At 46.1% G+C, this 13,035-nt stretch overlaps 1 protein-coding gene across 5 annotated transcripts in view; it reads left to right on the top strand.

Annotated features, from left to right (window-relative positions):
* Positions 1 to 13,035, top strand: part of LOC135514034 (EMI domain-containing protein 1-like) — a 97,986-nt gene that overhangs the window by 76,017 nt on the left and 8,934 nt on the right. For all 5 annotated transcript variants that reach the window (XM_064937171.1, XM_064937170.1, XM_064937173.1 and 2 more), the window contains 5 exons: positions 558 to 602; positions 712 to 801; positions 6,654 to 6,770; positions 11,600 to 11,689; positions 12,963 to 13,015. In XM_064937171.1, the coding sequence (XP_064793243.1) occupies positions 558 to 602; positions 712 to 801; positions 6,654 to 6,770; positions 11,600 to 11,689; positions 12,963 to 13,015 (395 nt within the window). The remainder of the gene's footprint in view (positions 1 to 557; positions 603 to 711; positions 802 to 6,653; positions 6,771 to 11,599; positions 11,690 to 12,962; positions 13,016 to 13,035) is intronic.

The following is a 13,035-nucleotide window of genomic DNA, read 5'->3' on the forward strand; positions in this document are numbered from 1 at the left end:
TGAAGCTGGTTGAGAGAATGCCAAGAGTGTGCAAAGCTGTCATCAAGGCAAAGGGTGGCTACTTTGAAGAATCTCAAATATAAAATATATTTTGATTTGTTTAACGCTTTTTAGGGTTACGACATGATTCCATGTGTTATTTCATAGTTTTGATCTATTCAGAAAACCGTAAAAACAAATGAAAATCCCTTCAAACTTTTGAATGGTACTGTATGTTTTGAGTTTCACTACAATATTGGAGCTTTAATTTCGCAGAATCTGCTGCCCTGTGTGGGACTCTTGGGTTTTAGTCTCCCATGACTAGCTAAGGGGTTTGTTCCTCTCTGGCACCTCTGTGGCCCTAATTAACATCTCAGTGCTTAGTCTTTCAGCCAGTATATCTAATCCAGTCCACGGCTCAGCTGCTCTGCCACCTCCATCTGGTAACCCTTCACCTCAGGAATCGCTCAACTTCTAGTCCATTTTTCCACACAAGGCAATTGAACCCCTTAATCTCCCTCTTTCCTTGGGCCCTTGTCTGCTCTCTGACACCTGTCTATTTATTCCCAAACACACAGGTCCACAGGGCGATAGAGGCAGAGACGGTACCCCTGGACAAGATGGTAGGTTTGACGTGTCAAGTCAGTCATTGCTTTGTAACACAAACTCTTATTTGTGGCTGTATCAGTATGGCTCAATGGTTACTAGTGTCTGTCCACTGTCTTTGCTCAGGGAAGCTAGGGTCTCGGGGACTGCCAGGCCCCAGTGGCCCCAGGGGCGAGGCTGGGATGAGAGGCCCTTCTGGGACCCCAGGACTAGTGGGTAAGATACTTATTGTAACTAAACAATGACAGAGTGTATGATTTATAACAACCACTGATTTCACTGTACAATTGTGTAAACCTCCAAATGTGTGACAGTTATTCCTTTTGGCTGAAATATGATAATAACAGACTGTACTCAGTAGATGTTTGTTTCATGAATAACAGATAAATTCCAGATTTCCAGTTGATTAAGCAGGGTGCACCGATGTCAAACAAACGCTTCTTGTTTTACAAGACAATGACACCGTTTGTCAATAAATACGCTTGTGGTAAAGATGGTGAATATCAGTGTAGGGACAGGGGGATTGCGTGTGTACCCACCCACTTAACCCATTGTCTCCAAGACAACTATGACAGTACTCTCTGTCTGCCAGGGCAGACAAGAACCCGGAGTGTATGTCACTACCTGTTGACTTAAGGCCTGAAACAATTGTGGAAAAAAGATCTCAACAAATTGCATCATGACATCCTGCATCAGAGTGTTTGTCTTTCTGTGAAACCACTCTGCCATTCCACAAAGCCATGTGTAGTCCATAAAAAACACAGCAGTTCCTCTGCGGACAACATGGTGATAACTTACAGACTTTTCAACCATAAGACTTACTAAATACAAAGTTCGCTGATTCAGCATGGTTTCCAGCAGCCCGCCAAAAATATTTCTCTTCAGACTACACAAAACTCCCCTATGGCTCGCAATACTCGCTGTTGTTCCTGCCTCCTGACTAACCAGATTCGATTCGTTCAGCAACATAAAGAAAGGCATAAATCTGTTGCTTATATTCGAGGGTAAATGGTTACGGACAAATAATAAATAACAGTCCGAAAACAAGAAATCCCTAGGCATTCCTGAGCAGCTATGAGTTTAATGACAATAAAATACATAGTAATATAAGTTTGTCATACATGTGCTCCTGTAAGTTGCTCTCGATAAGAGCGTCTGCTAAATTACTCAAATGTAAAAGTAAAATGTTGGAGCTGGTGGCTGTGGTTCTGGTTCCTCTCTGTATGGAACAAGCAGACAGTGTACCCCTCCCTCTCTGAGGGACATATGACCCCTGCTCTCTGCCTGCTGCTGCTTGGTAGAAATTAGATGTAGAGCAAAAGTTAAGCTACAAACCCACTTTTTGAGAAACACCATGTGAATCCAATCTGAAATGAACATGAGCTATGTGTATAAGTCCTGTCTCCTTATGTCTTCCATATGTCTGCGGTGTTATTGTTGTCCCCCATGATGAAATCGGGGAGGGAACTGTGGATCTGTCTCCATCCGTACGTACATTCGTTTGTACATTTGTTCGTACGTTAGTCACATGCGATATCTCAGACAGCACTGGGCTGATTTTGACTAAACTTGGGTGAAGGATGTGTCTTGCCATAGAGATCCGGGCATTTACAAAATTGCACTGATTGGCCCAAGGTGGGAGCTGTAGTAATTCACAGAAATGTGTTAGTCACAAGCTGCATCAGTTGTGGACGACCTGTTTATTGTTGCCTTGTTTATAGGGTTTCTATTACAAACAATTTGCTCCCCTATATGCTGAATTCTTTCTGTACATTGCACATACTAGAAATGATAACATTGACAAAAATGTGTTTGATGTTACTGAAACCCTGAGCCTTATGAGAGCATGTTTGGTAGCAAGAGTTTAGGAGGAAGGGAAATGAATGATCTCAGCAGTGGTGTAAAAGTGGTTCAGACAGATTCATAAAGAGTCAAGGGGAGACTGTTGTCACACTCAGGGACTTCCGCAGGGAGGGAAGCAGTGTGAGGTTGGAGTTCGGGTTAAGGTGTGTGGAGCCGTGAGCCGCACTGATGTATTTTGGGTTGTTTTTCCCTGAATCAGCGCAAAGACAGGACATGTGTTTCCTGTACAGAAGAACTACGATTTCCTTACACGCACACACACACGCACGCACGCACGCACACACACACACACACACACACACACACACACACACACACACACACACACACACACACACACACACACACACACACACACACACACACACACACACACACACACACACACACACACACACACACACACACAATTTTACTCCCACCTTGACACTGTAGCCCACAGCTGCTCCAGGGCCCCATTATCCTGCTGGAAAAATAAAGCCTAGTTTGCCTTAACGGCATGTTAACACACAGACTCTGGAGATGGAGCCACTTTGACTACCCAGCTGTGCCACTGTGCTGCTGACCATGGGTTATGGTCCTTCAGGTGGAATTGAGTGTGTGCAGAACCACAACACAGCCAGTCTTTGCTGCAATGTTTACCAAAGCAAAGTGAAAATGAATCAGCGAGGTGTCAAATCCAATTAGAGCTGTAATAACAAATTACAAATGACCCTCTTCTATGCCAAGTTATTCATAGTTGATAATACAATCAAAGATAGCTGTTGTCAGTTGTATCATCCTCCAGAGCATTATTCAGGTTCACAAGGCAAAGAGATAGGAGATAGAGGGTGTGTGTGTGTGTGTGTGTGTGTGTGTGTGTGTGTGTGTGTGTGTGTGTGTGTGTGTGTGTGTGTGTGTGTGTGTGTGTGTGTGTGTGTGTGTGTGTGTGTGTGTGTGTGTGTGTGTGTGTGTGTGTGTGTGTGTGTGTGTGTGTGTGTGTGTGCAAAGCATTACCTCAAGAAAGTGCAAACAATGAGGTCAGATGTTGTTGTGGTGGGGAGGTGAGGCACTTTGTTTGGGTTTGTGGATGGAGCAGGCCAATCCAGCTGGGCCACAGGGACAAGTCACATCTCAGCTTTTCTTTCTCACCTTTTTTCAACAAAAGGAGAAACCGATGTGGGAGGGAGGGAGAAACACTTTCACGAGCTGGCTTGTTGGGACTGGTAATGCACACATACACAACCGTGAGCACTCTCACACTCCGGCTCATGCAGATGCAGGCAGTATTTAATTTATTGCGCACCAGTGCCGCTAATATGCTCCAACATTTAATAGTGTTTATTTGAGTTTTCCCAGGTCCTCCTTTGAGCTCCCACACAGCCATTAAGAGCCTGTTAATTAAAGCTGAACAGCAGTCAGTCGCTCAGCCCGCTCTCTCCTCTCCTTGCTTGCTGCTGATGTTAACCACCAAGCACCGAAACCTAATACACCATGCATCGCTCACTTCCTCTCTCCCTTCACATTCTCTACTATACATCTATACAGCCCTGTACCCTACCAATTTGTCTAGGTTCACCAGGGCTCCCCTGCCATTGTGCGGCATGCCAGGAAAGGCAACACAGGGTGAAACCTCTTCATCATGGGTTCACCTATCTGGTGCCCTTTGAAATGATGAAAATACTCAATGAAAAATCTAATGATATAACAAAAGATAATAAAAGTTTCTCTCCGGACACCGGGCACTTTCCCCACTGCACTAAAAACTGAAGAAACTTCTGAAGAAAAGTCATCTAGATTCTTCAGCTCTTAACAATTTTCGGCCAAAATACTTTCCATTTTTAAGCAAAATTCTGGAGAAATTGGTTTTCATACAGCTAAATAATTTTGAAAGTGCCAACCGTATCTTTTTTAATTCCAATCTGCTTTTTGTAGTTGTTGTGCCCACCACAGCACAGCCTTAGTTAAAGTGGTAAATTATCTAAGAGTCAACACAGATGCCAAACAGCTCTCTGTCCTTGTGGATTTAAGTGCTGCATTCGACAGTGTTGACCATGGTGTCCTTCTGGACAGACTGGAGGGGTGGGTTGGCCTCTGGTCCAGCTCTAAATGGGTTTAGAACCTATTTAACCGGCAAGAGTTTTTTGTAACCGTTGGTGAAGATAACTCAGAGAAAATGCATATCACATTTTCACAAGGTTCCGATTTTGGATGCGGTACTGCTCAGTTTACATATGTTAACCCTTGGCAGCCTTGTAAGAAAGCACAGCATATCATGACTCAGGATATGACCCAGATGCAGACACAGGTTGCGGATAGTACAGTACTCAATCATTTATTATAACACGGGGCAAAGGGCAGGTCGAGGACAGGCAGAGGTTCGTAATCAGGTCAGAGTCAGGCAGGTACAGGACGACAGGCAGGCTCGGGGTCACAGCAAGCAAAATGGTCAGAATTGGGAAAACTAGGAAACAAACACTTGAGAAACAGGAAACCGGGAAAGCATGCTGGTAAGACCTGACAAGACAAGAAGAACTGGCAACAGACAAACAGAAAACACAGGTATAAATGCTCAAGGGATAATGGGGGAGATAGGTGGCACCTTGAGGTGGGTGGAGACAAGCACAAAGACAGGTGAAACCGATCAGGGTGTGACACAGCATTGATTTTCACTACTATGCAGACGATACAAAACCAGAGGATTTTAACTCCACGGATAAATTATTAGACTGTATTAGTGATTTAAATAATTGGATGGCTCACAACCTCCTCCAGCTAAATCAAGACATGACGGGAGTACTTATTGTTGGATCCAAAGCACAGAGAGAGAATCTGGCTGCACATTTTAATTCACGGGCAATAAAGATAAAACAGCAGGTAAAAAACTTAGGTGTCATTTTTGATTCTGAACTCAATTTTGAATCACACGTGACCAATATAGCTTTTTACCACCTGAGGAACATTGCCAAGGTGCTGTCATTTCTCTCTCAGGCGGATACAGAGACTCATCCATGCTTTTATTACAAGCAGGCTTGACTACTGTAATGCTCTCCGGTCTGGTCTACCCAAGAAAGCCATTGGTCAACTGCAAAACATACAGAATGCTGCAGTGTGGGTACTGACCAAGACCAGACGGAGAGGACACATTACATTGGTTTTAAGGTCTCTGCACTGGCTGCCTGTGAGTTTTAGAATTCATTTTAAGATAATTCTATTGGTTTTTAAATCAATCAACGATCGTGCACCCAAGTACATGTCAGACATGCTCTTAAGTTATGTACCCAGTGGGTCCTCAGGTCATCTGGCACTGGCCTTTTAAAGCCTAGGACCAAGAGGCATGGAGAGACAGCCTTTAGTTACTATGCCCCCAGCCTCTGGAACAGCCTGCCAGAGAACCTGAGGGGGACCAAGAGGTATGGAGAGACAGCCTTTAGTTACTATGCCACCAGCCTCTGGAACAGCCTGCCAGAGAACCTGAGGGGGACCAAGAGGTATGGAGAGACAGCCTTTAGTTACTATGCCCCCAGCCTCTGGAACAGCCTGCCAGAGAACCTGATGGGGACCAAGAGGTATGGAGAGACAGCCTTTAGTTACTATGCCACCAGCTTCTGGAACAGCCTGCCAGAGAACCTGAGGGGGACCAAGAGGCATGGAGAGACAGCCTTTAGTTACTATGCCCCCAGCCTCTGGAACAGCCTGCCAGAGAACCTGATGGGGACCAAGAGGTATGGCAGCCTTTAGTTACTATGCCACCAGCCTCTGGAACAGCCTGCCAGAGAACCTGAGGGGGACCAAGAGGCATGGAGAGACAGCCTTTAGTTACTATGCCCCCAGCCTCTGGAACAGCCTGCCAGAGAACCTGAGGGGAACAGCCTGCCAGAGAACCTGAGGGGGACCAAGAGGCATGGAGAGACAGCCTTTAGTTACTATGCCCCCAGCCTCTGGAACAGCCTGCCAGAGAACCTGAGGGGGCCGAAACTGTGGACATATTCAAAAGACATTTTAAAACACACCTTTTTAGCTTTGCTTTTCCTTAGGGTGCTTTTTAGTCTTATTCAGTTTTTATTGGTATTCTTAATTTTTTAACCCTAAAGCTTGATTTGATTTGAATGCTGTCCCAATGTTGATTCTTGCTTTTGTCATGGAGTTCTTTCCTACCCTTTCCATTGTTGTCATGCCAATGCTGTCCCTCAGTGAAACAGTGCGGTGTATCTCCCCTCCCCCAGGACCCAAAGGTCCATCAGGTCTCCCAGGAGAGAGGGGTCTAGCTGGGCTTCCTGGCCCTCCTGGACCCCCTGGAGTCCCGGCCCCAGCCAGCGCCCGCATCCCAGAGCCAGACCGGGGTAAGAGAGGCACCACTATACCCTACAGACATATCCATCACCGCACACACTCAATTAACAGTTGTGTTATGGAACACTCAAAGAATTTGTTTATAAATATGATCTTGGTGGGGCAAAATATTATTTTTATATTTCATGCATGGGCTACTAACAGCTTATTACACAACATACACTGATTATTACTTTCTTAGCTACAGTATACATATCTCCCTGGCATGTTACATCATTCATGCAACAGCATACAATACATTTTTGGACTCACCTTGTTGTGCTGTGCTCACTTGAACAGGAAGGTGGGGCGGCAGTTCTTCGTGGGGCACATTTTGTCATCAAACTTTGTCATCAAAGTTATTCTCTGGATTTATTATATTTTCAAGACAACTCGGATCTCTGAAAAAGGTCCAATCATGATGACGTCAGTGATCTTCAGGTTGGAGCTCTAGAAAGAAGCCCAAGTTCCCGACTTGGAGTTCTGAGTTGGATGACCGTTCAAAACATATTTTCCCAGTAGGAGATCGTTCCCAGTTGTCTTGAACTCACGGAAGTCAGATTTCCCTGTTCTGAGTTTCCAGTTGTTTTGACCGCGGCAGAAGTCATGCTGGATTGACGTCATGGCCAATGTTGAATGTTTATCCTTTTAAGCTTGGAAAAGAGACCCTTAAACCCAGACTTGGGACCACACACCCACTCCACTGAATAGCAGGCTAGTGATTGCTTTGCAATGCTTGCAGTTAGCCACTGATTCCTTCAAAATCACTCATTGTTGAATTTGCGATTTCCAACATGTTGTGTCATGTCCAATGGCCGATGAGCACCAATACGTTTTATCTATAATTTCTCTTACATTATTTCTCTTCATATGACAATGATTAAAAAGGATTTGCCAGTAGATTGTCAACTAGATTCATGATAAAGACAAGTAGATTCCTAGCTAAGATTTTGAAAGATGTCGACATGATCAGTCCAAAGCTGCTGTAGATATATGATGATTTGACATTTTATCTGTGGCCAATGACCTTGAGCCTTATAGGATGGGCACTTCTAATGTAACTCTATGGCAGCGCCCAAGGGGCTTGCATTTTCGAGCTCTACCCTTAGATTTGGTGGTAACGTATTGTCCCCATGACTGACAGAACACTGAGCCAATAACGGCACAACTAGAGAACATTACCAACCCCTACGGTCCATTTTTTCCACTGGCTACCCCACCACAACAGAAAGCACAGAGCTAGGCTGAAACACCTGCATTTTGGAGCTGCCTTACTCAAGAAAGACAGAAAGATACAACGTTTGTATGCAGCTTAATTAACTTTTTTTTTTACATTGTTTGCCCACTGATATGTTACACATATTAATGCCAAAATAACATGCAAAACAGGCATGCCCCACCTGCCCTGAATGACAGGTAGCTACTGTCCATGGGTAGGCCAATGTGCTTGCCTTACAGCCCTAAGTGCTCCATACCACCATCGCTCATGCCCATCTGGGTACAATTTTCCATTCAGTGGGTATGTGTGAATATGGTAGACCATTCTAGTGCAGCTCATGAGTTTTCACACCCCAGTATTATGGACTTGGAGATGTCCCAGAGAAAAAAAACGGATGTATAGTCAGCCCGTCAGACAACCACCCTCACCCCTCCCCTTCTCACAATAGGTGGTCTTTTTCTGGGCCAAACTGGAGGAAGTGACCTCAGTCCACACATAATCAATTCCAAAATGCTTGGAGCTGCAGACAGTAGTTTTCGTGAGAGGTGTGGGCTGAGGATTCTATCTTACTTAGATCTTTAAATAGGTGATACTGTTTATTACCACTGAGAATCAACATGTTCCCAATGTCTATTACATTACATAGAGTCATGATGAGCATCTATTTGAGTTAGAAGGGAGGGAGGGGGAGGGAGGGAGGGAGGGAGGGAGGGAGGGAGGGAGGGAGGGAGGGAGGGAGGGAGGGAGGGAGGGAGGGAGGGAGGGAGGGAGGGGGAGGGAGGGAGGGAGGGAGGGAGGGAGGGGGAGGGAGGGAGGGAGGGAGGGAGGGAGGGAGGGAGGGAGGGAGGGGGAGGGAGGGAGGGAGGGAGGGAGGGAGGGAGGGAGGGAGGGAGGGAGGGAGGGAGGGAGGGAGGGAGGGAGGGAGGGAGGGAGGGAGGGAGGGAGGGAGGGAGGGAGGGAGGGAAACTGAAGAAGAAACAGAGATAATGGCAAAGGGAATAAAAGTAAGGATATTAGAAAGAGACAAATGTATGCAATGTGTTTTAACGGACGCTCCCTCTCCCTCTCACCTGTCATGTGTGCCTGCCAAAGGCCTGAGAGGAAGGTGATGGCTTGACCCAAACGTCACATGCTGGGATAAGGACCTGTCCGCCGCTGATGTCACTCAGCCACTTCCAGATGTGGAGTTGAACCAGCTTAAGGGTTGGAGCCCAGGCAGTGAGAAGGGATGAGGACTGAGAGGAGGAAATGTGTTGAACAGTGGAGCCCAGGCAGTGAGAAGGGATGAGGACTGAGAGGAGGAAATGTGTTGAACAGTGGAGCCCAGGCAGTGAGAAGGGATGAGGACTGAGAGGAGGAAATGTGTTGAACAGTGGAGCCCAGGCAGTGAGAAGGGATGAGGACTGAGAGTAGGAAGCGTGTTGAACAGTGGAGCCCAGGCAGTGAGAAGGGATGAGGACTGAGAGGAGGAAATGTGTTGAACAGTGGAGCCCAGGCAGTGAGAAGGGATGAGGACTGAGAGGAGGAAATGTGTTGAACAGTGGAGCCCAGGCAGTGAGAAGGGATGAGGACTGAGAGGAGGAAATGTGTTGAACAGTGGAGCCCAGGCAGTGAGAAGGGATGAGGACTGAGAGGAGGAAATGTGTTGAACAGTGGAGCCCAGGCAGTGAGAAGGGATGAGGACTGAGAGTAGGAAATGTGTTGAACAGTGGAGCCCAGGCAGTGAGAAGGGATGAGGACTGAGAGGAGGAAATGTGTTGAACAGTGGAGCCCAGGCAGTGAGAAGGGATGAGGACTGAGAGGAGGAAATGTGTTGAACAGTGGAGCCCAGGCAGTGAGAAGGGATGAGGACTGAGAGGAGGAAATGTGTTGAACAGTGGAGCCCAGGCAGTGAGAAGGGATGAGGACTGAGAGGAGGAAATGTGTTGAACAGTGGAGCCCAGGCAGTGAGAAGGGATGAGGACTGAGAGGAGGAAATGTGTTGAACAGTGGAGCCCAGGCAGTGAGAAGGGATGAGGACTAAGAGTAGGGAGCGTGTTGAACAGTGGAGCCCAGGCAGTGAGAAGGGATGAGGACTGAGAGTAGGAAGCGTGTTGAACAGTGGAGCCCAGGCAGTGAGAAGGGATGAGGACTGAGAGTAGGAAGCGTGTTGAACAGTGGAGCCCAGGCAGTGAGAAGGGATGAGGACTGAGATTAGGAAATGTGTTCAACAGTGGAGCCCAGGCAGTGAGAAGGGATGAGGACTGAGAGGAGGAAATGTGTTGAACAGTGGAGCCCAGGCAGTGAGAAGGGATGAGGACTGAGAGTAGGAAGCGTGTTGAACAGTGGAGCCCAGGCAGTGAGAAGGGATGAGGACTGAGAGTAGGAAATGTGGTCAACAGTGGAGCCCAGGCAGTGAGAAGGGATGAGGACTGAGAGTAGGAAATGTGTTGAACAGTGGAGCCCAGGCAGTGAGAGGGAATGAGGACTGAGAGTAGGAAATGTGTTGAACAGTGGAGCCCAGGCAGTGAGAAGGGATGAGGACTGAGAGGAGGAAATGTGTTGAACGGTGAACAGATGTGTAGGTTGACAGAAGAATTCTAGCTGTGGGTAACTTAAGGTTGGCATTGAGAATTCTGAGACTGTGAACTGTTTCTTTCACATCAAAGTGAAAGCAGGAGATGCAGGGGTTATGTGCTAGGCTTCCTTTGGAAAACCCTGGCTTATTGGCTGTCCCGTCTGGATCTGGAGGCTGGAATCTCCTGCAGCAGAATTGGACTGAACCCTCCAACTTTAAGCTGGGACAGGGTCACAGGTAGAGAAGAGGAGGATAAGGGGATGTAGGAACCCAGCCATCTTAGAATATCATATGTATTACATTGTAGAACACTGTGGGGTTGGAAAGTACATGGACAGAGACTCACTATCAGAGAGGGTGTTGAAGTACAGGAGCTGGAGATGAAGATAAAATCATGTTTCAATAGAGACAGACAGGCAGGTGAACGGACAAGCAGACAGGTAGGCAGGCAGACAGACAGACAGACACCTCTTTTCCTGGGCTATTGTTAGGAGGGTTATGTGGGGCTGGAACAGGGATCAGAGTCAGTCTGGCAGCTGGAGGATGTGTCTCGTTGACAGTCCTTCCCCTCACTGTGGTACTCCATCAGCACAGTGCTACCTGTCAGCCTGAGGCAACCCTTTAAAACCACACACTTCCACCTATCACTGGACATTTCCTACCCCTCTCCCTCTCTCTTTCCCTACAGATAGATATAGGTCAGCTCAGAAGTGCTCTGTCAGCACAATGTCAATGGAGGTGACACAAATCTTTCTTAATAAATACTGTACCATGTGTACCTGTAGGACATGAAGTACACATACAAATGAGTGCAAACAATGTGATAATTATGATTTTCAGCCATATATATATATATATATATATATATATATATATATATATATATATATATATATTACATTTACCTTTATGAAATATGGACAGTGTAAAGGTTTGATACTTTATGGTGCTGAAAGAAGCCTGAACATTTGTGCGAGAACATCGCCCCCTGTAGGTAATTTTCAGGTATGTGGTTCAGCCCTCATTTGTCCTTTTTATTAACCACTCAATCTTCTGTATTCTAGGTCAGGGCAAGGAGCTGCTCCTCTCCAACACCTTCCCTGACCCACGAGGGATGCCTGTCCAAGGCCCACAAGGCCCTGCTGGACCTGCTGGTCAGTATGTCTGTTTTTCTCTCCTGGTCACTAGCCACTAGCCAGTAACATATTGGTTTCATTATCCTGTCAGTGTAGTGATTAAATTGAGTATTAATTTGGGTTAATACTCAAAAGTCTCCGTTCTCTGTCAGATTCACTGAAACACAACTCCCCTGTCCTCAACTCTTACTGAAACACAACTCCCCTGTCCTCAACTCTCACTGAAACACAACTCCCCTGTCCTCAACTCTTACTGAAACACAACTCCCCTGTCCTCAACTCTCACTGAAACACAACTCCCCTGTCCTCAACTCTCACTGAAACACAACTCCCCTGTCCTCAACTCTTACTGAAACACAACTCCCCTGTCCTCAACTCTCACTGAAACACAACTCCCCTGTCCTCAACTCTCACTGAAACACAACTCCCCTGTCCTCAACTCTCACTGAAACACAACTCCCCTGTCCTCAACTCTTACTGAAACACAACTCCCCTGTCCTCAACTCTCACTGAAACACAACTCCCCTGTCCTCAACTCTTACTGAAACACAACTCCCCTGTCCTCAACTCTCACTGAAACACAACTCCCCTGTCCTCAACTCTCATCTGGAGATGCCTGACTTCCTCTTTAGAGGAAGTTGAATTTGCTCCCAGTCTCTCAAATGTTGGATTGATTTGTTGTTTGCCTGTCCCTCTTGCCTCCGTTTGCATCAACAGTGTTCCATCAAATCATGTGTCAAGATGAGCCTTTCCCATTCTCATTTTTAAAGTGAACTGTGAGTGAGTTTCGGCCAGCTCCTATTATTGATCGGATTTTGGATAAGACTTATCCAGCATCACTTCTATCATGACCAAACAAGGAAGATTTAAGAGTGTTTATTATAACATTATAACAAGCATGTCCATATTTGTAATGGTTTGCCAAGGCCAGTAATTCTATACACACCTAGGGTGGGGGTAAGAATAGAAAGACAATGTGGACACAGTTGTTAGTATTCATCTGAGATTTCTGGATATTTTCTTACTTTGTTTATAGTGGTTTATGTCATAGTCCAAATACCCTTGCATAATCTGATTGTCTTAACCCTGCATCTGTTCCTCAACACACATGTAACATGAAACCCTTTCCTATCGTTCATCCATAATTCATCATTTTTTCCTCCTTTATTTTGTCTCTCTTTTCATTCTCAATTTGCCTTGTGTGTCTGAGAAGAACCTATCTTGGCCTATAAAGGCAAACTGACAGAAAGGCTGCCTATTACGTTGATGCTCACAGTCCTTATGTATACAGGTCCTCCAGGCCCCAAAGGCCCCGTGGGACCCCCTGGCCCAGCAGGACAGAACGTAAGATTTTGCCTTAGGAC

The sequence above is a fragment of the Oncorhynchus masou genome, chromosome 25, assembly GCF_036934945.1.
Source record: "Oncorhynchus masou masou isolate Uvic2021 chromosome 25, UVic_Omas_1.1, whole genome shotgun sequence".
NCBI classification, from domain to species: Eukaryota; Metazoa; Chordata; class Actinopteri; order Salmoniformes; family Salmonidae; genus Oncorhynchus; species Oncorhynchus masou.